Below are 26,399 nucleotides of genomic sequence, written 5' to 3'. Positions count from 1 at the left end.
TATGTTGTGTCCTACAAGGTGTGCGGTGGCCTCCCTGCTGACCGTGTCCCTCCACGGTGACCTCCCCTACCTGACCCAGGTGATGGAGGAACTACTCAGGGCTCTGATGGAGCAGCCCAGTAACTCCCAGCCCAAACTCATGCTGCGACGTACCGAGTCCATCGTAGAGAAGCTTCTCACCAACTGGATGTCCATCTGTCTCTACGGCTTCCTCAGGGTCAGTCCGTCTGTCTCTACGGCTTCCTCAGAATCAATCTGTCTGTCTCTACAGCTTCCTCAGGGTCCGTCCGTCTGTCTCTACTGCTTCCTTTGGGTCAATCTGTCTGTCTCTACGGCTTCCTCAGGGTCAGTCCGTCTGTCTCTACGGCTTCCTCGGGGTCAGTCCGTCTGCCTCTACGGCTTCCTCTGGGTCAGTCCGTCTGTCTCTATGGCTTCCTCAGGGTCAGTCCGTCTGTCTCTACGGCTTCCTCGGGGTCAGTCCGTCTGACTCTACGACTTCCTCAGGGTCAGTCCGTCTGTCTCTATGGCTTCCTCAGGGTCAGTCCGTCTGTCTCTACGGCTTCCTCAGAATCAATCTGTCTGTCTCTACAGCTTCCTCAGGGTCCGTCCGTCGGTCTCTACGGCTTCCTTTGGGTCAATCTGTCTGTCTCTACGGCTTCCTCAGGGTCAGTCCGTCTGTCTCTACGGCTTCCTCGGGGTCAGTCCGTCTGCCTCTACGGCTTCCTCTGGGTCAGTCCGTCTGTCTCTATGGCTTCCTCAGGGTCAGTCCGTCTGTCTCTACGGCTTCCTCGGGGTCAGTCCGTCTGACTCTACGGCTTCCTCAGGGTCAGTCCGTCTGTCTCTATGGCTTCCTCAGGGTCAGTCCGTCTGCCTCTACGGCATCCTCAGGGTCAGTCCGTCTGTCTCTATGGCTTCCTCGGGGTCAGTCCGTCTGCCTCTACGGCTTCCTCAGGGTCAGTCCGTCTGTCTCTACGGCTTCCTCGGGGTCAGTCCGTCTGCCTCTACGGCTTCCTCGGGGTCCATCCGTTTGCCTCTACGGCTTCCTCGGGGTCAGTCCGTCTGCCTCTACGGCTTCCTCAGGGTCAGTCCGTCTGTCTCTACGGCTTCCTCGGGGTCAGTCCGTCTGCCTCTACGGCTTCCCCGGGGTCCATCCGTTTGCCTCTACGGCTTCCTCGGGGTCAGTCCGTCTGCCTCTACGGCTTCCTCGGGGTCAGTCCGTCTGCCTCTACGGCTTCCTCGGGGTCCATCCGTCTATCTATATCAGTCTATATTTATTATTTTCTTGCTACTTCTATCAAAGCCTTATTCATTCATATTGTATGTATTTATTAGCCTCCATTTCATTATGGTCAGCTCACAGTACATCTTATATTTTTCTCTCACACATTTCCACGTGTGTTTGAGTGTCTATGTAAATGAGTGTCTGATTTTGTAACTTTTCATACGAGTGCATGTTAATGAGTCATACCTAATTGTACATGTGAATACCGGTTTGTGTGTGTTTAACTGAGCTGTGTGTGTTGTGTCCCAACAGGAGAGTGTGGGCCAGCCCCTTTTCCTGCTAGTGTGTGCCCTGACCCAGCAGATGTCTAAAGGCCCAGTGGACTCAGTCACAGAAAAGGCTCTTTACACACTTAACGAAGACTGGTTACTGTGGCAGGCTCAGGACTTCAGCCCAATGGTACACACACTGCCACACACACACACACTGCCACACACACACACACACACACACACTGCCACACACACACACACACACACACACACAAACACACACACACACACACACACACACACACACACACACACACACACACACACACACACACACACACACACACACACACACACACACACACACACACACACACACACACACACACACACACACACACACACACACACACACACACACACACACACACACACACACACACACACACACACTGCCACAGACGCACCCTTCCTGGATCTAGGGCATAGCGAGAGAGGTAGTTGGCAGTTCCTCCTTTATGTTTTGTTTGTTACCAGAAAATATGTGGTTAGAGGAGCTAGTCTGTTAGAAAACATATATCAGTATGCTGGCAAAAGTAGATGGGTTGAAAGTGATGTTACCCTCATAAAGATCCTCACATGCGATGTTGACAGGGGAAACTATTGCTGTTTTAGGAAGCTATTAGTAGATATGGCCTCCGCTTTCGCACATTTCTCAGTTTGTCTCTCAAACTCGAAAGATTAACCCTTTTAAATTAAAGAAACGAGTCTAGAAGTAAATGAATCAGACCCAAAATGGACGCAAACTGTAGTCTTTATAAGCACAGGTTGAGCCATATGGTAATCCTGCTGAGACAGTTGCTCAGTGGTTTCTTATAACAGAGAAATTTTATCCCTGTAGTGTATAAGTGTTATTGTATGAAGTCCATCAAGTGATATACACAGACATGTGGCTTTATAAATCTTTAGCTAACTGTGTGGTTTCCCTGACCCAAGCAGAAAGATAGTGGGAATGAAGGTTAGCTTCAGTGGTTAGCCACACTGATGAATATATCTCATCTCACGTTTAATTTTCTAACCCAAACCTCATACAAGTAGCCTACATCATGATGTATGTGTGTCTGTCTGACCGCGCCCTCCACCCTCCACCCCAGAGGCTACAGGTGTTGTTTGCTGTGGGAACAGACGGAGAGGTCAGTGAGCCTCTGGAGGTCAGTGCTCTGGACTGTGACACGGTGGAGCAGGTCAAGGAGAAGATCCTCCTGGCCTTCAAGACCAAGTTTGGCTTCCCCTACAACATCCCTCTCCGACAGATGCACATTGGTCAGTTGTAGTACCTCACGTGTCCAAGACATTAGGAGAGAATGGAAGAGTGATGAGTGAATTATGACTCTAAAAGCAAATGAAACATCTTGATCGATCATACATTCTTTCAAAGGGATGACTTCTCTCTCTCTCTGTTTCTTGAACTCTGCAGAGTATGAGAAGAATGGAAGGTTTGTCCCACTGAAAGAGGTGGATGCCAGCTCAGGGGTTCTAGGAGAAGTGACCATGCTCAACACACTCAAGCACTACAAGGTTAAGAACACTACCAAGATTCCTGATACAGGAAATTAACCTAATCTCACGTTCAATATTTCTCTCCACATCTCAAATCACCATCTAGGACAGAGAAAATATACAGTGGGACAAAAAAGTATTTAGTCAGCCACCAATTGTGCAAGTTCTCCCACTTAAAAAGATGAGAGAGGCCTGTAATTTTCATCATAGGTACACTTCAACTATGACAGACAAAATGAGAAAAAAAATCCAGACAATCACATTGTAGGATTTTTTATGAATTTATTTGCAAATTATGGTGGAAAATAAGTATTTGGTCACCTACAAACAAGCAAGATTTCTGGCTCTCACAGACCTGTAACTTCTTCTTTAAGAGGCTCCTCTGTCCTCCACTCGTTACCTGTATTAATGGCACACGTTTGAACTTGTTATCAGTATAAAAGACACCTTTCCACAACCTCAAACAGTCACAATCCAAACTCCACTACGGCCAAGACCAAAGAGCTGTCAAAGGACACCAGAAACAAAATTGTAGATCTGCACCAGGCTGGGAAGACTGAATCTGCAATAGGTAAGCAGCTTGGATTGAAGAAATCAACTGTGGGAGCAATTATTAGGAAATGGAAGACATACAAGACCACTGATAATCTCCCTCGATCTGGGGCTCCACGCAAGATCTCACCCCGTGGGGTCAAAATTATCACAAGAACGGTGAGCAAAAATCCCAGAACCACACGGGGGGACCTATTGAATTACCTGCAGAGAGCTGGGACCAAAGTAACAAAGCCTACCATCAGTAACACACTACGCCGCCAGGGACTCAAATCCTTCAGTGCAGGACGTGTCCCCCTGCTTAAGCCAGTACATGTCCAGGCCCGTCTGAAGTGGCATAGCAGTTCAGACGTCTTTTGTCCTCGTCTTGTCGTGTCCTGTATATATATATATTTACAACTTTTTCACATACATTTTATTTTTATTTTCCATCAACTCATCTTCAAAACACTCTCCTGCAACCCGCCTCACCAATGTATATTTATAAAAAAGTATTATTTACCTCAGATCTGTAATCCTCCAAGAAGCTAGCCAGAAACTCCAGGAGGCTGGCCTGAAACTAGCCAGAAGCTAATCCAGAAGCTAGTTCAGAAGCTAGTTGGCTCCTTTACTGGCAAGTCGTTGGTGTTCAGCTAACCACGGTTTGTGGTCATCGGCTATCCTTTGGCTCGAAAGTCTATCGCCAGTTCTGTACGGCGCAGCGCGGCTCGGAGCGGAGCATACCGGACCAATTTTTCTCTCCATGTCCCTGGATTTCGACTGCTCTCTGGACATTCATGCCCGGATCTCACAGCTAGCTAGCTGCTATCCGTGTGACTATCGGCCTTCGTCGATTCCGGAGCAAACATCAATTGTTCCGGAGCTAGCAAGCTCCGTCAATCACTCCTGAGTTCCATCAATCGCACCTGGGCTGCAGTCGCCTATCCGGACCCGGTTTGCTGCCTTCGCGGAGCCCCACCGGGCCTTCACAACTGGACTGCCGACGTTATCTACCCGAAGGAGTTATTCGGCTGGCTCCTCCGTCGCGACGTTACCTGAACGCCCATCTGCGGCCTGCTAACCGTTAGCTGTCTTACCGGCTGCTATCTGAATAGACAATCGGACATTTTTTATTTTTTTATTTTTTAAATTATTTTTAATTATTATTATTATGTTTTCTTCTTGGGCCTCTATAACTATATCTATTGTTTTTATTTTTGTTGTTGTGTGATTTGGATTGATCCCCTCTACCACACGGAACCCCACTAATCTACTGACGGAGCGCAGGAGGTGGCTAACAACAGACCTCCATCCTATGCTAGCTTGCTACCGATGCCCTGGCTAGCTGTCTAAATCACCAACCAACCTCTCCACTCACCGGACCCTTTTGATCACTCGACTAAGCATGCCTCTCCTTAATGTCAATATGTCTTGTCCATTTCTGTTCTGGTTAGTGTTTATTGGCTTATTTCACTGTAGAGCCTCTAGTCCTGCTCACTATACCTTATCCAACCTATTAGTTCCACCACCCACACATGCAATGACATCTCCTGGTTTCAACGATGTTTCTAGAGACAATATCTCTCTCTTCATCACTCAATACCTAGGTTTACCTCCACTGTATTCACATCCTACCATACATTTGTCTGTACATTATACCTTGATGCTATTTTATCGCCCCCAGAAACGTCCTTTTACTCTATGTTCCAGACGTTCTAGACGACCAATTCTCATAGCTTTTAGCCGTACCCTTATTCTACTCCTCCTATGTTCCTCTGGCGATGTAGAGGTGAATCCAGGCCCTGCAGTGCCTAGCTCCACTCCTATTCCCCAGGCGCTCTCTTTTGACGACTTCTGTAACCGTAATAGCCTTGGTTTCATGCATGTTAACATTAGAAGCCTCCTCCCTAAGTTTGTTCTATTCACTGCTTTAGCACACTCTGCCAACCCGGATGTTCTAGCTGTGTCTGAATCCTGGCTTAGGAAGACCACCAAAAACTCAGACATTTTCATTCCAAACTACAACATTTTCAGACAAGATAGAACTGCCAAAGGGGGCGGTGTTGCAATCTACTGCAAAGATAGCCTGCAGAGTTCTGTCCTACTATCCAGGTCTGTACCCAAACAATTTGAACTTCTACTTTTAAAAATCCACCTCTCTAAAAACAAGTCTCTCACCGTTGCCGCCTGCTATAGACCACCCTCTGCCCCCAGCTGTGCTCTGGACACCATATGTGAACTGATTGCCCCCCATCTATCTTCAGAGTTCGTGCTGCTAGGCGACCTAAACTGGAACATGCTTAACACCCCAGCCATCCTACAATCTAAACTTGATGCCCTCAATCTCACACAAATAATCAATGAACCTACCAGGTACCTCCCCAAAACCTTAAACACGGGCACCCTCATAGATATCATCCTAACCAACTTCCCCTCTAAATACACCTCTGCTGTCTTCAACCAAGATCTCAGCGATCACTGCCTCATTGCCTGCATCCGTAATGGGTCAGCGGTCAAACGACCTCCACTCATCATTGTAAAACGCTCCCTGAAACACTTCTGCGAGCAGGCCTTTCTAATCGACCTGGCCGGGGTATCCTGGAAGGATATTGATCTCATCCCGTCAGTAGAGGATGCCTGGATATTTTTTTTAAATGCCTTCCTAACCATCTTAAATAAACATGCCCCATTTAAGAAATTTAGAACCAGGAACAGATATAGCCCTTGGTTCTCCCCAGACCTGACTGCCCTTAACCAACACAAAAACATCCTATGGTGTTCTGCATTAGCATCGAACAGCCCCCGTGATATGCAGCTGTTCAGGGAAGCTAGAAATCATTATACACAGGCAGTTAGAAAAGCCAAGGCTAGCTTTTTCAAGCAGAAATTTGCTTCCTGCAACACTAACTCAAAAAAGTTCTGGGACACTGTAAAGTCCATGGAGAATAAGAACACCTCCTCCCAGCTGCCCACTGCACTGAAGATAGGAAACACTGTCACCACTGATAAATCCACCATAATTGAGAATTTCAATAAGCATTTTTCTACGGCTGGCCATGCTTTCCACCTGGCTACTCCTACCCCGGACAACAGCACTGCACCCCCAACAGCAACTCGCCCAAGCCTTCCCCATTTCTCCTTCTCCCAAATCCATTCAGCTGATGTTCTGAAAGAGCTGCAAAATCTGGACCCCTACAAATCAGCCGGGCTAGACAATCTGGACCCTTTCTTTCTAAAATTATCTGCCGAAATTGTTGCCACCCCTATTACTAGCCTGTTCAACCTCTCTTTCGTGTCGTCGGAGATTCCCAAAGATTGGAAAGCAGCTGCGGTCATCCCCCTCTTCAAAGGGGGGGACACTCTTGACCCAAACTGCTACAGACCTATATCTATCCTACCGTGCCTTTCTAAGGTCTTCGAAAGCCAAGTCAACAAACAGATTACCGACCATTTCGAATCTCACCATACCTTCTCTGCTATGCAATCCGGTTTCAGAGCTGGTCATGGGTGCACCTCAGCCACGCTCAAGGTCCTAAACGATATCTTAACCGCCATCGATAAGAAACATTACTGTGCAGCCGTATTCATTGATCTGGCCAAGGCTTTCGACTCTGTCAATCACCATATCCTCATCGGCAGACTCGACAGCCTTGGTTTCTCAAATGATTGCCTCGCCTGGTTCACCAACTACTTCTCTGATAGAGTTCAGTGTGTCAAATCGGAGGGTCTGCTGTCCGGACCTCTGGCAGTCTCTATGGGGGTGCCACAGGGTTCAATTCTTGGACCGACTCTCTTCTCTGTATACATCAATGAGGTCGCTCTTGCTGCTGGTGAGTCCCTGATCCACCTCTACGCAGACGACACCATTCTGTATACTTCCGGCCCTTCTTTGGACACTGTGTTAACAACCCTCCAGGCAAGCTTCAATGCCATACAACTCTCCTTCCGTGGCCTCCAATTGCTCTTAAATACAAGTAAAACTAAATGCATGCTCTTCAACCGATCGCTACCTGCACCTACCCGCCTGTCCAACATCACTACTCTGGACGGCTCTGACTTAGAATACGTGGACAACTACAAATACTTAGGTGTCTGGTTAGACTGTAAACTCTCCTTCCAGACCCATATCAAACATCTCCAATCCAAAGTTAAATCTAGAATTGGCTTCCTATTTCGCAACAAAGCATCCTTCACTCATGCTGCCAAACATACCCTTGTAAAACTGACCATCCTACCAATCCTCGACTTTGGCGATGTCATTTACAAAATAGCCTCCAATACCCTACTCAGCAAATTGGATGCAGTCTATCACAGTGCAATCCGTTTTATCACCAAAGCCCCATATACTACCCACCATTGCGACCTGTACGCTCTCGTTGGCTGGCCCTCGCTTCATACTCGTCGCCAAACCCACTGGCTCCATGTCATCTACAAGACCCTGCTAGGTAAAGTCCCCCCTTATCTCAGCTCGCTGGTCACCATAGCATCTCCCACCTGTAGCACACGCTCCAGCAGGTATATCTCTCTAGTCACCCCCAAAACCAATTCTTTCTTTGGCCGCCTCTCCTTCCAGTTCTCTGCTGCCAATGACTGGAACGAACTACAAAAATCTCTGAAACTGGAAACACTTATCTCCCTCACTAGCTTTAAGCACCAACTGTCAGAGCAGCTCACAGATTACTGCACCTGTACATAGCCCACCTATAATTTAGCCCAAACAACTACCTCTTTCCCAACTGTATTTAATTTTAATTTATTTATTTATTTTGCTCCTTTGCACCCCATTATTTTTTATTTCTACTTTGCACATTCTTCCATTGCAAAACTACCATTCCAGTATTTTACTTGCTATATTGTATTTACTTTGCCATCATGGCCTTTTTTGCCTTTACCTCCCTTCTCACCTCATTTGCTCACATTGTATATAGACTTGTTTATACTGCATTATTGACTGTATGTTTGTTTTTACTCCATGTGTAACTCTGTGTCGTTTTATCTGTCGAACTGCTTTGCTTTATCTTGGCCAGGTCGCAATTGTAAATGAGAACTTGTTCTCAACTTGCCTACCTGGTTAAATAAAGGTAAAATAAATAAAAATAAAAAGTTTGCTAGAGAGCATTTTGATGATCCAGAAGAAGATTGGGAGAATGTCATATGGTCAGATGAAACCAAAATATAACTTTTTGGAATAACCTCAACTCGTCGTGTTTGGAGGACAAAGAATGCTGAGTTGCATCCAAAGAACACCATACCTACTGTGAAGCATGGGGGTGGAAACATCATGCTTTGGGGCTGTTTTTCTGCAAAGGGACCAGGACGACTGATCCGTGGTTTTGAGTGAAAACCTCCTTCCATCAGCAAGGGCATTGAAGATGAAACGTGGCTGGGTCTTTCAGCATGACAATGATCCCAAACACACCACCCGGGCAACGAAGGAGTGGCTTTGTAAGAAGCATTTCAAGGTCCTGGAGTGGCCTAGCCAGTCTCCAGATCTCAACCCCATAGAAAATCTTTGGAGGGAGTTGAAAGTCCGTGTTGCCCAGCAACAGCCCCAAAACATCACTGCTCTAGAGGAGATCTGCATGGAGGAATGGGCCAAAATACCAGCAACAGAGTGTGAAACCCTTTTGAAGACTTACAGAAAACGTTTGACATCTGTCATTGCCAACAAAGTGTATATAACAAAGTATTGAGATAAACTTTTGTTATTGACCAAATACTTATTTTCCACCATAATTTGCTAAATAAATTCATTAAAAATCCTACAATGTCATTTTCTGGATTTTTTTTCTCATTTTGTCTGTCATAGTTGAGGTGTACCTATGATGAAAAGTACAGGCCTCTCTCATCTTTTTAAGTGGGAGAACTTGCACAATTGGTGGCTGACTAAATACTTTTTTGCCCCACTGTATATATTTTTTACATGTAGTTGAAGGCCTAAACTTTTTAAAAATCAGATTAAAGGTCCAATCACTGGAAGCTGTAGTATTTCTCAATGGCTAATGCCTGGATTCCATCATTACCGCTGAAGAACTGCACGATTAGAATTTAAAGGCAACGTTCCCTTGTCTGTGGAGACTGCATTCACTGTAAATCCTGCATATGTCGGCTCAATAGGAAAATTCAATTTCAATCGTGCTATAATGCGGATCTTCCGCGATCCGGATTCAATCTAGTCCTGAGTAGTTGTAATAACTAGACGGATTGGGTTGTCAAATTGTTGCTTAATGTCACCAAACCACATGCACAAATTTGTCAGGTATCTTATAAGTAGAGGGTTTCACTAGACTAGAACATCCTTGACATTGAATCAGAGTGTCACGGCCAATGCTGGAAGAAGACCAAGGTGCAGCGTGGTGAGCGTACATATTCCTTTTTATTAGGATGACGCCCACAAAAACAATAACCCCCCCCCCCCCAAAAAAAAACTTGAAGCTTAAGGGCTATGTGCCACAAACAATGACAACTTCCCACACAGAAAGGAGGGAAAAGCGTATGGTTCCCAATCAGAGACAACGATAGACAGATGTCCCTGATTGAGAACCATACCCGGGCAAAACATAGAAATTCGAAATCATAGAAAAAAAACAACATAGAATGCCCACCCCAAATCACACCCTGACCAAACCAAATAGAGACATAAAAAGGCTCTCTAAGGTCAGGGCGTGACACAGAGTACTAAGTACAGTGTACTGCTCTGCTGCTCTCATTCTGCAGCCTGGTTTTTAAGGCTACTAACAAGCAGTATTAGCTCCATTCAAGGCAGCCTGGCTGGTAGGACTGAGCTGCCTGTGTCACAAGGCCAAACCAGACCACAAATAGATTAGAACTCCTGTACTCTTTATTAGTCTCACTGTAGAACATTACTGTATTTTAGGTCTACCAGCTGGTTGAGAAGCTTGTAACTCAGCAAGCATTTATCGACCTTCTAACTCAGTGTGTTTCTACAGGTACCGGATGGAGCGTCCATCAAAGTGCTCTCTAAGACCCATCCCAGTCTGAGTCCTCAGAGCAGCCTGAAAGGTAAGGGTGTCAACAGAGATTGCCATGCTACAGTACAATATGCCTCCATAGCTCCTAGAGATGTGGATCTTGTACACTTCGCGTCACACTGTATTAAACAGGAATTTGTGTGTGTGTGTGAGGGGGGGATGCCTAGAGTACACTACACACAGTGTACACACAAACAGTATTCACAAACGCATGCTCATAGTTAATGCTCATCACACTACCACACACGTGGGCACGGAGTAACTTTTGTGAATCGCTTTGTCAAAGTCCATCTTTTATTTATTGTATTTGTTTATTGAAACTTTTATTTCGTCAGGGTGGAGTCCCATTGAGACCAAGGTCTCTTTTACAAGGGAGCCCTGGTGCAAACAATTACTCAATCAAGGCAGCATGGGCCCAAAAGAAATACACAAAGAAACACACAAAGAAAAAACAACAATCAACAAAACAAACATTCCTCAGTAAAGTTGAGTTTAAAGTAGACATGTTTTGCTCCACATTTACCCTCCCCATCTTTCTAATGTTGTTATATGACAGATGTGAAACACAAGTGAGATGCAAAACCACTTAACTGTGTCAGCTTACATAAAACCCGAACAGAAACCAGGAAGCTGTTTAGCACAATTGTCTGCTATTTAGTCATCCATGGTGACCTGTTGTTGTGTATTTGTCACAGACGATCAGAACTACTCCACAAAGTACTTCCATCTGGTAAGTGCCAACATGACCTCTGAATTTGATGTCACTGATTTGCGTTTGATATGATTGATTAATGGTGCTCTTTGACCCCAGATTGATCCTGACATTGACCAGGACCAAAAGAAGAACCCGGAGAGGAAGAAGCTGAAACTGAAGGAAGTGTACCTCACCAAGCTGCTCTCCACCAAGGCAAGAAAACTCACTGTTAACTTACATCCTGACCTGTCAAACCAACCCCTTTCAACCTGCCACTGTGCTCTGATAAATGGTTAACTGAAAGATGGAAATCTAGATTCTTCAGTTATGTGAGATCCAGCATATATAGTGACTGTAACAGTTCCCTTTTCTCATTTCCCTTATGAACATTGCTTAAAAAAAACATGGATAGGTACTAAAGTGGCTTGCTTGGAGCTGTCAGTGCGGTTTCAGTGTAAGGGACATTATATATGACCATATGCCCTCCACTTCCTCCTTTCTCAGGTGGCTGTGCATTCGTTTGTGGAAAACCTGTTCAGAACGATCTGGGGAACCCCTAACCTCAAAACCCCGCCTGCCATCAAGTACTTCTTTGACTTCCTGGACGCCCAGGGAGAGAGCAAGAGGATCAGTGACCAGGATGTACTACACATCTGGAAAACCAACAGGTATGTGTTCATCTGGGTCATATGGATGTGTCACTGCAACCTTAAAGGTCATCAATGATGTCACCATTGCCCTTGATTCGAAGCAATGTTCTGATGCTATTTTTATTGACTTGGCCAAGGCTTTTGATACGGTAGACGATTCCATTCTTATGGGCCGCTAATGAGGATTGGTGTCTCTGAGGGGTCTTTGGCCTGATTTGCTAACTTCCCCTCTCTCAAAGAGTGCAGAGTATAAAGTCAGAAAATCTTCTGCCTCAGCCACTGCCTGTCACCAAGGGAGTACCCCAAGGCTCAATCCTAGGCCCCACGCTCTTCTCAATTTACATCAACAACATAGCTCAGGCAGTAGGAAGCTCTCTCATCCATTTATATGCAGATGATACAGTCTTAAACTCAGCTGGCCCCTCCCTGTATTTAGTGTTAAATGCTCTACAACAAAGCTTTCTTAGTGTCTGACAAGCTTTCTCTACCCTTAACCTTGTTCTTAACACCTCCAAAACAAAGGTCATGTGGTTTGGTAAGAATTATACCCCTCTTCCCACAGGTGTGATTACTACCTCTGAGGGTTTAGAGCTTGAGGTAGTCACCTCATACAAGTACTTGGGAGTATGGCTAGATGGTACACTGTCCTTCTCTCAGCACATATCAAAGCTGCAGGCTAAAGTTAAATCTAGACTTGGTTTTCTCTATTGTAATCGCTCCTCTTTCACCCCAGCTGCCAAACTAACCCTGATTCAGATGACCATCCTATCCATGCTAGATTACGGATACATCATTTATAGATCGGCAGGTGAGGGTGGTCTTGAGCGGCTAGATGTTCCCTACCATTCAGCCATCAGATTTGCCACCAATGCTCCTTTATAGGACACATCTCTGCACTCTATACTCCTCTGTAAACTGGTATAGCCGTCGCTAGACCCACTGGTTGATGCTTATTTATAAAACCCTCTTAGGCCTCACTCCCCCCTATCTGAGATATCTACTGCAGCCCTCATCCTCCACATAAAACACCCGTTCTGCCAGTCACATTCTGTTAAAGGTCCCCAAAGCACACACATCCCTGGGTCGCTCGTCTTTTCTGTTCGCTGCAGCTAGCGACTGGAACGAGCTGCAACAAACATTCAAACTGGACAGTTTTATCTCAATCTCTTCATTCAAAGACTCAATCATGGACACTCTTACTGACAGCTGTGGCTGCTTTGCGTGATGTATTGTTGCCTCTACCTTCTTGCCCTTTGTGCTGTTGTCCGTGCCCAATAATGTTTGTACCATGTTTTGTGCTTCTACCATATTGTGTTGCTACCATGTTGTCCTGTTGCTACCATGCTGTGTTGTCTTGTGTTGCTGCCTTGCTATGTTGTTGTCTTAGGTCTTACTTTATGTCGATTTGTGCTGTCTCTCTTGTCGTAATGTGTGTGTTGTCCTATATTTTTTATTTGTTATTCGAGCCCCACAGGAGGCCTTTTGCCTTTTGGTAGGCCGTCATTGTAAATAAGAATTTGTTCTTAACTGACTTGCCTAGTTAAATAAAGGTTTAATAAAATACAAATAACAATACTCATTAGGTCACACTGTAGCAAAACATTTTGCAACATTTTGCAATTTTTATGAGCATTAAGTTCAAGTAAGTCCCTCCATTTTTCAGGGTTTTCTTCCATTTGGTGCCTAATGAATATGACCCTGAGGGTACACCTGTTTGAGTATGTTTATAGTAGAATCCATCTTTCTTAATGTCTTTCCTCATGTCCAATCAATGTGTTGTATTTACTCACTCATACTCAATCCACTACTCACTGTATTGGGATAGTGATAGAATGTTTGACTGGCCCTCTGTCCTGCTCCTTCCCAGCCTGCCCCTGCGGTTCTGGGTGAACATCCTGAAGAACCCCCAGTTTGTGTTCGACATGGAGAAGACCCCGCCTCTGGACGGCTGTCTCTCCGTCATTGCCCAGGCCTTCATGGACTCCTTCTCCCTGGCTGAGAAACAGTTGGGCAAGGTGGGGACATGACCGAGACATCGCAGAATATAATGACTAACACACCTCATCTCTTGTGCTTTTGTGTACGTTTCTGCAAATCTCAATATCAAATATGCAAAAAGTGTTGGTGGTTCACACAACTTTCAATGTAAAATGTACTAGGAGACATGTAACACACAAAGGTTGGTTGTTCAAATCTCATCTCTTGTGCGTTTGTGTACGTTTCCACAAGCCTCAATGTCATTTATACGAAGAGTAGAAAAAGTTAAATTCCTGCTTTGGACCTGAGATGTTTTAGGTTCAAAGTTCATTTCTTGTGTTTTTGTGTACGTTTACACAATTCTCTATGTCAAATATACAAAGAGCGGGGTAAAGAACGTGAAGGAGAATGTGGTCCAATGGTTAAATCCCTGCCTAGCAGCCAAGCAGTTGTAGGTTCAAGCCTAAATTCTTGTACGTTGCTGCAACTGTCAAATTTACAAAGAGAAGTGTAATAAATGTTAAGTAGTTTGTGGCTCTGGTGCAAGAATCTCGCCCCCTAAGGACAGGGATGTAGGTTTGAACCTAGGTGCCGGCTACTGGGCATGGTTGCCTACTGAGGACTCTGCTGGTCAGTGAGTCAAGGCCATTAGTGAATAGTGCTTTTCGAGGTAGTTTCGATTCGATTATCAGTTTTCAATTTCAAATATATTTAAACATGAAATGCTCTATGTGGGTAGAATGCTGTAACACAGAAAAAAACTATTATTAAAAGTCCCATGATGGTAGTGACTGCCCCTTACTGCTTAACACTTATTAACCATCATTTATTCATAATATTTCAGTTGTTTAATACATTTGATGACTTCATTATTTCATTCGAAGTCATCATCTCATCTCTATAGAGTTGCTGCCTATGCGGTCTGACAAAATCACTATTTTAGTAGTTCTTCAAAGTAAATAAGGCATACCTTTATGACTGCTGAATACCAACTATCAATCACTTAGATCATGTATTTCCAGGTAGCGTCTTGTCTCCAATGTTCCCTCTCAACTGATCCACTTAGATCATGTATTTCCAGGTAGCGTCTTGTCTCCAATGTTCCCTCTCAACTGATCCACTTAGATCATGTATTTTCAGGTAGAGATACCTCAAGCGTCTTGTCTCCAACGTTCCCTCTCAACTGATCCACTTAGATCATGTATTTTCAGGTAGAGATACCTCAAGCGTCTTGTCTCCAATGTTCCCTCTCAACTGATCCACTTAGATCATGTATTTTCAGGTAGAGATACCTCAAGTGTTCCCTCTAAACTGCACAAGCTAGGCCCGCACCTCCTCCAGGCCTGCCACACAGAAGAAATGTCAGGCCGCGCAGAGACGCAAGAGATTGAACTTCACTGAGTTCACCCCATTCGTTTGCACTGTGCATCAATGTTTTTCTGTGATTGAATCAATATTATATCAGCCCCTTTTCAATGCAATGAAACAAATCTAACTTTGCAAGATTTGAGGCTGTGATTTTGTTGTAGGCAGAGCGCAACGGAGTAGAATTCTATTGGTGGGTAGCCCACTAGGTGTCTTTCAATAGAATTCTATTGGTGGGTAGCCCACTAGGGGTCTTTCAATAGAATTCTATTGGTGGGGTACCCCACTAGGGGTCTTTCAATCACCTGCTAGTGAATGAACGTGCTTTTCAGATCGGTTCAGAGCCGCTCATGTGAACATTTGTTGATATTCTTTGCTAGTTTGCGAGTTGTTATCCTAGTTATAGATAAGTATAGGTCGGCAATGTGGAGGTTCCGCTTCTTACAAGAGCACAAAAATGGTGGTCTACATTTCAAGCCATCTTTGAAAAGCAAGTCAGGTAAAAAGCTTGTCTTAATTAAAGGGGCAGTGTTGTATGTTGAGACAGGCTTGAATAGTCAGAGTGGTAGCCTACATTCTAATTCTCTGTATGGTAATAATACATGCTATTTTGCAAAGATGTTTCTTGCAACATACAACACAATACAATTTACAGTCCCCTATTTGTTCCAGTGTTACAGACCAAATAAAAAATAATTCATGTCAAGCCCTTCATAATGTAAAATAATGTTTAAAAAAAAATCTCATGCAATGTAGGCCTGCATTGAACACCACATATTAGGATACTGAAGGCTATATCATAGAAATCAAAAGCTATTTCTGTGTGAAAACGTTATGGGATTTGCTCCATTGGCTTTGTTGGTAGGCCTACATTATGCTCAAGTAGCCTATTAGCTATTGTCGAACTGTAAGGATACAGCCTCAATGTTCACAAAAAAACGTGCATCGGAAGTTGCAAAGAATTTGAGGCAACTTTCAAGTTTCCACTCACAAGACCTAAAATGTCAGTGACCCAAAGAATTTGAGGCAACATTGCTCGTCTCTTCTCTCCCTTTCTATGTTTGCCCTACACAGACAGGCCAAGTAGAAGCACAATGGATTATGGTCATTGTAGTTAATTACCATGTTTTTTTTGCAGTATGTAGAATATTGGCTTGTTGGAAACTACAACTCCCTACTACATCGCACAGTTCAGGCTTGATCTGATTTAACGCTAAAGAAACTGCGCATTGAGCTCACAGAAAAAACGAACGAACAAAAAGGGAATTCAAATTAACCGACGTCAATCCATTAGTTGTTTAAAAAACTAATAATAACATGTCAGTTAAACGCTCAGCACTAGCATCGATAGGTATAATGCCAGTAGCTGCCTATGGATTTGACAGCTCTACCTTGAATCGAGCCCATAGATGTAAAACAAAATGCAAGCCACAGACTTGGTCTCATAACTTGCAGGCCTCTTAGAATACCTGGCATTGACAATGCTAGAAGCTCAAATGTAAGCACACCGATCACCTAGATTTGACATGACTCTTCTACCCCCTCTCTGTTCCAGCATGACCCAACCAATAAACTGCTCTATGCCAAAGATATCTCCCAGTACAAGCAGGAAGTAAGGGCTTACTACAAGCAGGTCAGGGACCAGCCACCAATCAGCAGCTCTGAGTTCAAGGAGTTCCTGCATAAGGAGTCAAAGGTACCTCCCGTCTAGTGGTTGTTTTCTAATTCATTTTGATATTGTGCTTTAAGGACATGAAATGTATATTTGTTTCTTTAGAAACATGAGAACGAATTCAATGAATCTGCTGCCCTCCGTGAACTCTACAAATACATGCAGCTGTACTTTGATGAGGTAAACTGTCTTTTTCACTCCCACCCTTAGTAATCTCCCCTTAATTGGCATTCATGATTTTCCCCATAACCTTCATACTTCCCCTGCACTGTCTAATCACTTCAACCAGGACTAAACATCTGGAAAAATCTGTTGTTCAGGCCAACATGATATGATCACTCTGTAACTGTAAAGCTGACTGGCACAAAGCCCAGGTCTTGGGAAATGAAATAACTGCAGTGTCAAGGCAGAGCATAGCCTATACCACTTCTCTGTGGGGTAGGGGGGGGGGGGCAGGCTGTTTTCAGTTCTTCATTTTGTAATGATCTATGGACTGTTTTGAGCTCCACAATGGCAGCTGGCCATACCTATGCCAAATATTTAGTTTAAATTTGCCTAGATTGTGTGGAATGATAATCCCCCATTGTGGCATATTGCTACTGGCTGACGTCTGAAGTTTATGGACACGAGCTGGCCTTTTTTCCCCCCCTGCTTGTGAAAACAATTGGGTGTGTGTGGTGTTTCCCTGGCAGATTAAACTGAAGCTGGATCAGAACGGCGCCCCCGTGGAGTTGAAAGAGCAACTGCAGCATGTGAAGAGCCTGTTTGACAGCCTCAAGAGCTGTTCCTGGAACTGAGCTCACTCCCTCCCCTTCGACGTGCTGAAGGCCAGAAAGCTGCTCTAAGTACCGATGCCCACCCCCCCCCCCGCTTTGTGATTCTAAGATGGAATATGTCAGGAGACACAGGGATTTACAATTCAAGAAAAAATAAATAAATCAGGAGGCTTTTCAGATTACTGGGATGAACCAAATGATGGCAGGAATTAGCAGGTCACATTCCAGACAGACATTTACCCAGAAGCAGCGAATATACTCTTATTCTGAAGCTGGGACTTTTGTTTCCTCAACCAAAACTGAAAGACTAAAGAAGAGTTCAGCAGTTCTAGTGTTAATGGTTCGCACAAGTAAAGCTCACAACAACAACAAATATGTACACAACATCAGTAAAGCATAAACATTTATTTGTATGAATTGCGAATACAAAAACACATACATCTTGAAATAACATTGTATAAAATTGTATAAATGTTGTGCAAGTCACAGCTCTTTAGATCCATGAAACCAACCTTATTTTTAAAAAAAATATACAAATGCCTTTGGGACTATCACGCTTTTAAAGTTTTAGAGTGATGGTCTTAGCGTAAACATTTGATACAAATCTCACAACAGTCAATTAAAACTGAGGAAGTCATTAGTTGGCCATTGAAATCATTATTTACATAGGCATCAACAGCCAAGGCATGGAAGGACTAGAGTACTGTTATTCAACAAGGAATGTAAACATTGAATCCATGTAGTTCTCTTTTCATTTGACATCTTTTGTGCCAATAAAATCTAACTGTTTTTCACAAAATATTTGAGATGTCACTGATTAAATTAGAATATTACCAAACATCACTTTTAGGGAGTAATAAATCCTACATGCTCACTCTCTGGGGGGGGGGGGGTCAGAGAGGTCAGAGTTCAGGGAGAGAGTCGTGCAGGCCAGAGCCCCTGTTCCTCTCCCAGTTCCTCCATCTGCTGCTGCTGCGTACAGGCTAACTCCTCCAGCCTCCGACGCAGCAGTGATAACTCTCTCTGGTGCTGCTCCTCCTGAGAGAGAGAGAGAGCGAGGGGTGGGGAGAAAGAGGATGAGGGACAGAAAGAGATGGAGGAGTGACCTCTACCATGTTGCTAACACCTATCAAATCAAAGTTTGTTGGTCACGTAAACAGATGTTATCGCAGGTTCAGCAAAATGCTTGTGTTTCTAGCTCAAACTGTGCAGTAATACACACATAATCCAGAAAAATAGACAAAAATGAGCCATGACTAAAAGTATAAACAATGTGAGTAAAACAGTATGTAAACATTAAAGTGACCAGTGTTAAATGATTCTGCTAACTAAGAGCCAATTTATGCTTGACCCGAAAATGTGGTCGGAGGCGCCGTATGGATGGTGTGACGAAATTGCCCAGTGGGCAGATTGAGCTCCGTACCACATCGCCGTGCGCCTCTCAAATGTTGTAACGATGCGGAGGGCTCCGTATAGCTCTGCATTGACATGATTGGTTGACGGTAGGTGAGGGCGGGAGGTCCTGTATAAACAAACTCACTTCCTTGACAACAGCTCTGTGCAGCGAAGCATTAGTAGTATGAATGCCCTGACTTCTGCAGAGGCCATATCACCTAAATGCTGCACGGCCAACGCAGATGTTGGAATTACCATGCAGCGCCTTTAAGGTGCAGGGTAGAGTACCGGGTGGTAGCCGGCTAGTTATAGTGACTGAGGTTCAGGGCAGGGTACCGGGTGGTAGCCGGCTAGTTATAGTGACTGAGGTTCAGGGCAGGGTACCGGGTGGTAGCCGGCTAGTTATAGTGACTGAGCTTCAGGGCAGGGTACTGGGCGGAGGCCGGCTAGTAATAGTGACTGAGCTTCAGGGCAGGGTACTGGGCGGAGGCCGGCTAGTGATTGCTATTTAACAGTCTGATGCCCTGGAGATAGAAGCGGTTTCTCAGTCGCTCTGTCCCAGCTTTGATGCACCTGTACCATCTCCACCTTCTAGATGTTAGAAGGGTGAACAGGCCATGGCTCTGGTGGCTGAGGTCCATGATCTTCTTGGCCTTCCTGTGACACTGGGTGCTATAGATGTCCTGGAGGGTAGGCAGTGTGCCCCAGGTGATGCGTGTGGCTGACTGCACCACCCTTGCGGACAGTGCGATTGCCGTACCAGGCGGTGTAACAGCCTGACAGGATGCTCTCACCTAGCTAGGACCAGAACCCCCCCCCCCCGTCCGTCCACATAATCTTATTCATCATGATCTGAAAGTAAAACTGATCCTAGATCTGCACTCCCCCTCCGAGACTCTTTATGGATACTGTCCCTGATCTGTGAACACCAGTGATGAGGTATATGAGAAGGTACCTGGCTTCAGTGTACTCACATGAAGACTAGGCCCCTCAGACTCGGGTACGAGGACCGGGCCAAGTCCTGTGCCGGTGGTGGAGGTCATGAGGGCAGGGCCTGTGGCAGAGGTCACCTGGTTGCCCAATAGGAGGCGTCGGAACTCGCTGTGTCGGCGCTGCAGTTCCTTCAGTCGTCTGTTAAGGAGGGCATGCTCTTCGGTGTAGGAAGGACGCCTGGGGAGGAACACACATACTAGTCTTAAAACACACACAGTAATTAACATACACACACTAAGAAAATATACATACTTCTTGGCTGAGCTGGTCTGGAGCTCCAGCTCTGCCATCTTAGCCTCCAGTAGTTGGATCCTGTCCTGGTATCTCTTCTCCTTGTTCTCTGTCATGTTTTTCCTCTGGGACAGAGAGAGACATCAGAAAAAGAAGTCAGAGGAGCAAATGAGGAAGGGAGGAGAGGTAAAGATGGTAGTGAAAGGAAGATAGAAGAGGATGGGGGGGGCAGGTACCTTTTTCTGTGCCAGCGCAGCCCTCTGAAGTTTCTCCTTGGCCTGGCCGTACTTCTCCTGCAGCTCTGCATCCCTCTCCTGTAGTTTGTGTTTCTCCTCTAACCACTCCACACGACGCTCCTCCACCAATCTGCAGAGAAAGGGAAGAGAACAAAGAAATAGGAGAGAGGGAGAAAGAGGAAGGTTAGAAATAGAAACCACTTGATGGTTCCAACAGTATAATTTCTAACTGTTCCATTCTGCCTCATACTCAGCATATCTATACAGTATACAGACCACAGTATAAAGGTGATGCAGTGTACCTCTCGGCTTCGTGTTGGGTCCTCTCAGCTTGTGTGCGGGCGCTCCTCAAGTCCTCCCGGGCCCTCTCCAGGGAGTCCCTCAGACGCTGGTTGGTCTCCAGAAGCTCAGCCTCGGCGTGGGACAACGTACCCAGCTGCACCCCCAGCTCCTGGTTCTGCTGTGAGAGGGAGGGACAGGTACGTGGTCAACTCAATGTTGTTTGGACATTTACATCAGCCAATCAATGTTGAAAGGGCAATACAAACTGAATGTCAGTCAGGCGCTGAGCCTCAGGTAGCTTAGTACCCGTCTCAGATCAGCATTATCTGTCTTCTGTGTCTGCAGTTCCTCCAGCTGAGAGCCCTGCTGCTGCAGTTTAGTCCTGACACACGCAACACACACGAGGTCATTAACACACACACTTATGTGAAATATATTAGTAATGCACACTATGCACAGGTAAAGCAGCACACCTCTTACTAACCTTAGGATTTGCAATTCCTTACGGGCAGACTCCTCCCCCAGCTGGGCACCACGGAGACGCTCCTCCCACTCCTCTTTCTGGGTGTTGCCAGCAGCATCCTGTAGCGCCCTCTGCTGCTCCAGCTCAGCCAGACGATCCTCCAGCACCAACCTGAACACACACACATTATATACACACGCACACCAGTGGAGGCTGCTGAGGGGAGGACGGCTCATAAAATGGCTGGAACGGAGCAAATGGAATGGCATCAAACGAAGGGAAACCATGTGTTTAATACCATTCCGCACCAGCCATTACCACGAGCCCACCCTCCCCAATTAAGGTGACATCAACCTCCTGTGACACACACATTATACACACATGATCGATGCACACAATTTCAACAAAGTAATCTGAGACCGTGTGTATGTGAGACAGTGTGTCTGTGAGAGAGATAGAGAGATGGATCCTAACTTCTCCTCGTGGACGATGGCTGTTTTGTGGAACTCCTCCTCGCGAGCAGCCTGCACCCTCCGGACGAGTTCCCTCTCCCTCTCAGCCAGCACCTCCTTCTGTCTCTCCACCGTTCCCTTCAACACCTCCACATCAGACTGCATACCTGACAGCCAGAGAAGAAAGGAAAGGGGGGGGGGGGGAAGAGTTGAAGGAGATGAAAGGAGAGAGACAGGAAGGAAAGAGAGAAGTTAGCAGACTAAAATGAGAGTGATGAACAGTACATGTATGATCAAAACACACAAAGAGGTTATTTGCAGAGTTACCTTCCATTTGGCCCTGTAGTGTGTCTCTCTCCCGCTCCACCTCCCCTCTAGACCTGGCACACTCCAGCTTCACATTGGCCACCTCCAGCTTGTGAGAGTGCCTCATGCCCTCCACCTGAGAGAAACCGAGAGACTGGCATGAGCACACAGCAACCTATTGATATAAGGGGTTATGGTGGGGACTGTAAGTCACTCTGGATAAGAGCATCTGCTATGAGAAACACAGCTGATGATCTCCGGGGTTAGAGGTTAAGGATCACATAGGTACTTACCTGGCTGGTGAGAGTGTTGACCTCTCGCTCAGCCTTGTGTAGTCTGCCGGTCAGCTGGGTGTTCTGTTCATGACTCAGCTGCAACTCGCTCCCCAGACGCTCCAACTGCAGGCGCAGTGACTGCCTCTCTGCCTGAAACACAATCAAATGATTCATTATTCCACAAATCAAAACAAGCACACACACAGTAAAGTCATTCCACCAAAGTTTGGACTTACTCCAACAGATTTATTTCATCATCTTAAGTTTCATAGTGACAATAACAGTTCAAAACATTGACTGACAGAAAACACAAGTTTCTTACCTCCAGTGACTTGGCTGCAGCCTGGGATTCTGCAAACTGGCGGACCTGGATGCGCTGCACGTTCTCGGCTTGCTGGCCAGAGTTGTCCCTCTGGGCCCGGAGCTCAGCCACCTCAGCCTCCAGGCCCTTCAGACGCAGGTGGAGCTGGGCCTTCTCTCTCAGCAGAGACTCAACGCGTTTACCGTCTCTAGACGGGTCTGTGCCCTGATACTGGCCAATCAGCTCCTCTCTGTCCCTTTCCAGCCGTGATACCTGAACACACACACAAACATAATCAGAAAAGCAACTTCTATATACTAACACGCAAAAGTATGTAGACACCCCTTCAAATTAGTGGATTCGGCTGTTTCAGCCACACCAGTTGCTGACAGGTGTATAAAAATCGAGCACACAGCCATGCAATCAAATATTGGCAGTAAATTGGGCTTACTGAAGAGCTCAGTGACTTTCAACGTGGCACCGTCATAGGATGCCACCTTTCCAACAAGTCAGTTCGTCAAATTTCTGCCCTGCTAGAGTTGCCCCGGTCGACCTTAAGTGCTGTTATTGTGAAGTGGAAACGTCTAGGACGAACAGCAGCTCAGCTGTGGTCGGTCACTCAAGTGACCTTGGTTGCAACACTCACTACAGAGTTCAAACTGCCTCTGGAAGCATCGTCAGCACAAGAACTGTTCGTCTGGAGCTTCATGAAATGGGTTTCCATGGCCGAGCAGCCGCATACAATCCTAAAAATCACCATGCGCAATGCCAACCGTTGGCTGGAGTGGTGTAAAGCTCGCCACCATTGGACTCTGGAGCTGTGGAAACCGTTCTCTGGAGTGATTAATCACGCTTCACTATCTGGCAGTCCAACAGACTAATCTGGGTTTGGTGGATGCCATGAGAACGCTACCTGCCCGAATACATAGTACCAACTGTAAAGTTTGGTGGAGGAGGAATAATGGTCTGGGGCTGGTTTTCAAGGTTTGGGCTAGGCCCCTTAGTTCCATTGAAGGAAATCTTAGGGCTACAGCATACAATTCTAGAGGATTCTGTGCTTCCAAATTTGTGGCAACAGTTTGGTGAAGGCCCTTTCCTGTTTCAGAATGGCAATGCCCCCGTGCACAAAGCGAGATCCATACAAAAATGGTTTGTAGAGATCGGTGTGAAAGAACTTGACTGGCCTGCAGAGCCCTGACCTCAACCCCATCGAACACCTTTGGGATGAATTGGAACACAGACTGCGAGCCAGGCCTAATCGCCCAAATTCACTAATGCTCGTGGCTGAATGGAAGAAAGTCCCCACAGCAATTTCCAATATCTAGTGGAAACCCTTCCCAAAAGAGTGGAGGCTGTTATAGTAGCAAAGGGGGGGGGGACTGACTCCATATTAATGCCCATGATTTTGGAATGAGACATTCGACGAGTAGGTGTCCACATACTTTTTTGGTCATGTAGTGTATATGGAAAAACAAACATACTGTATTAGACCTCACGTTAAAAATGTTCTCTCATACACACACGGACGCACACACACACCTCAGCATCAAAGCGGATCTTCTTCTCCTCCAGTATGCGAGCGCTCTCCTCTCTCTGGTGGTCAAACTCAGACTTCAGGAAGGTGTAGTCGTACCGCAGCTTGTTATACTCAGACCTGTACTTCTCAGTCTCCTGCAAGGAACACAGAGACAAGAGGGCTTGTTATAATCAAGGAGGAGAAAGAGACAGAAACAAAGAGAAAGTTGAATTTGAATGGCTGTACCATTTTCATTCTCAATAATCTGAAAGTGTAAGTGTGATGGCCCACCCTTCCCTGCCCTCAAAAACGTTCAAGTTCTCAAGCAGTTGCTATGGAGATAACGGTTACAGCTGTGTCAAGTGTCAAAGCTATCAAAAGCAGCTGAAGCTGGATAGAAGCAGTACAAAGTATTTTTTTTAAACAGAAGCAGAGGCAGCCGGAGGTGGTTAAAAGCAGTCCGGAGCAGAGAACAGTAAATAGCATTAGAGAATAGACAATAGACAGTGTTCTGGGGCGCGAGGCTCACCTCCTCCAGTTTGTTGAAGCGCTCTCTGACAGGCCCCTCCATCTCCTGCTGCACCTGGGCCCTCAACAGCTCCAACCGCTGGGGGGTCAGCACCTTACAAAACAAACCGACTGCTGTACACATTGGCACCGAGGCAGAAACACTGCCATATACAAAAGGGACACTACAGTAGTCATAGGTCAGCGGGTGCGTTTTATATGGACTAGCTCCAGTACCTGTAGTCGTAGCTCCTCCAGCTCCCTGGTCTTGTCCAGCATTTCACCTCGGAGTTCAGCCAGCAGCAGCTGCAGTTTCTCCTGGGCGGTTTGCTTGTCACTGAGGAGACGCTTCAGCTCTCCCTGCCCCCGGGTAAACTCATCCTGCAGCCTGGGACAGACAACACGGTGAAGGAGATATATACAAGCGTGAACACACACACACAAAATCAGTATTATGGTATTACACACATCTCCTGGGCTGTTACCTGGTATGTTCAGCCTTGAGAGTCCGGTAGTTGGTCTTGTGGTTCTCACATCTCATCCGCTCATCGATCAGCATCTTCTGCAGCTCCATGTCGGACTCCCCCAGCTTCACCGTCCCCCCAGGGTCCAGGCTTGGGTGCAGGGGGCCGGACTGAGCAAAGGCAGAGGGGTTCATCTCGCCTCTACTGGATGGATATATAGAGGGAGGAAGAGAGAGAGTGAGGTTAGGGAAAGCGTTATCTGTGCGTTGTTCCGCTCCATCCATTTCCAAATACATCATCCAATTAGTAAGAAAGATTGACATCAAAGCAAGATCCACTTCTTCAGCTCTACACAAAGGCTTTAGCTCAACGAAATTAATCATAAGACAGAACCAACTTCAAAGGGAAGAGACGTGCTGTGCTCTCCTCTGTTTGCAGGTCAGAGATGGTAAAGACTGATGTTGTAAGGATGGTGTGATGAGTGGTTTGGGGCAAATTGCAGTCGTTACCATGGTAGCCCTAAATTCCCCAGCTATTTGTGCAAATGAGAACCGCTCAGGTAACTACACAGCCTCGGTCTCAAGTGATTTCTCCACGTTCTGTTGTGGATACGCGTGGTCAAGGGAGGGATGATTATGCTTGATTGCAAATACGGCACTCGAACATCTTGGCCTCATCTCAAGCACCCCACCCACCCTGGATAAATGTAGCTACTTACTCAAAGAACAAAAGACAATGTCAGACTCAGATGCAACAAATACAGGCAAGGCAATCCAGCCCAGCAAAGACAAACAGTTCCATCACTGCACACTAAACAGTTCAGCTGACTGTCTTGCCCGGACCATACGACGTTAACTAGCTACAGTACTTGATAGCATAACAACTGTGTTTGGCTGATCACTGTCGCACAAAATCAAATAGCAAGGGCACAGATCTCCAAGCTGTCATCAGTAGTTAGCCAGTCATTTAGATTAAACTAGTGCTACTCTTTTTGAAAGTGGCGCTTTAACTCCCGCCGTTCTAGCCAACGTACACTAGCTTGCTAACAACCGGTCACTGAACAATGTCAAATCAGTTATCACGTTAACTGGCTAGCTCTTGGGCACAATTTAGAATGCTCCTTCCTAGAAGCTACCACTTCAGCGATAATAATATGCCGTTTTGATCGTTGCTTACCTCGAACTCGACTCGACTCCTTGACAAAACTAGCTACCTTATCCTGCAGAGAACTACAGATTCGCATAGGATCATGGGAGATTTATCTTAA

The 26,399-nt window shown here is 45.8% G+C and overlaps 2 protein-coding genes across 8 annotated transcripts in view; one reads left to right on the top strand and one right to left on the bottom strand.

The window, feature by feature from the left end:
- The window catches only part of LOC109879969 (plexin-C1), a 27,930-nt gene extending 9,904 nt beyond the window's left edge, over positions 1–18,026 (top strand). For 3 of the 4 annotated variants that reach the window (XM_031831799.1, XM_031831798.1, XM_031831797.1), the window contains exons 19-30: positions 19–217; positions 1,535–1,681; positions 2,649–2,817; positions 2,972–3,072; positions 10,536–10,608; positions 11,273–11,307; positions 11,389–11,484; positions 11,776–11,939; positions 13,789–13,936; positions 16,819–16,959; positions 17,041–17,115; positions 17,628–18,026. In XM_031831799.1, coding sequence (XP_031687659.1) covers positions 19–217; positions 1,535–1,681; positions 2,649–2,817; positions 2,972–3,072; positions 10,536–10,608; positions 11,273–11,307; positions 11,389–11,484; positions 11,776–11,939; positions 13,789–13,936; positions 16,819–16,959; positions 17,041–17,115; positions 17,628–17,732 — 1,453 coding nt within the window. In that variant the 3' untranslated portion in view covers positions 17,733–18,026. Of the gene's footprint in view, positions 1–18; positions 218–1,534; positions 1,682–2,648; positions 2,818–2,971; positions 3,073–10,535; positions 10,609–10,912; positions 11,308–11,388; positions 11,485–11,775; positions 11,940–13,788; positions 13,937–16,818; positions 16,960–17,040; positions 17,116–17,627 lie in introns of all 4 variants that reach the window. The other variant, XR_004210988.1, reaches the window with a different exon arrangement.
- On the bottom strand, positions 17,945–26,399 carry cep83 (centrosomal protein 83). Of its 4 annotated transcripts, none has more exons than XM_020472178.2 (16): positions 26,309–26,399; positions 25,154–25,336; positions 24,906–25,056; positions 24,691–24,783; positions 24,185–24,316; positions 22,667–22,918; positions 22,363–22,494; positions 22,091–22,205; positions 21,786–21,930; positions 21,333–21,482; positions 21,155–21,230; positions 20,869–21,026; positions 20,567–20,696; positions 20,352–20,455; positions 20,081–20,276; positions 17,945–18,749 (listed from the first exon to the last, which is right to left on the bottom strand). In XM_020472178.2, the coding sequence occupies exons 2-16, from the start codon at positions 25,324–25,326 to the stop codon at positions 18,621–18,623; spliced, it is 2,136 nt and encodes a 711-aa protein (XP_020327767.1). In that variant the 5' UTR covers positions 25,327–25,336; positions 26,309–26,399; the 3' UTR covers positions 17,945–18,620. The 4 variants fall into 4 exon arrangements, with proteins under 4 accessions (XP_020327767.1, XP_020327768.1, XP_031687660.1 ...); XM_020472179.2 differs by having other exon boundaries at positions 25,154–25,333; positions 26,309–26,396; XM_031831800.1 differs by having other exon boundaries at positions 25,530–26,317.

The sequence above is a fragment of the Oncorhynchus kisutch genome, linkage group LG9 (assembly GCF_002021735.2).
Source record: "Oncorhynchus kisutch isolate 150728-3 linkage group LG9, Okis_V2, whole genome shotgun sequence".
Taxonomy (NCBI): Eukaryota; Metazoa; Chordata; class Actinopteri; order Salmoniformes; family Salmonidae; genus Oncorhynchus; species Oncorhynchus kisutch.
The sequence above is the reverse complement of the archived record's forward strand: the minus strand, read 5'-3'. Positions and strand labels throughout refer to the sequence as shown.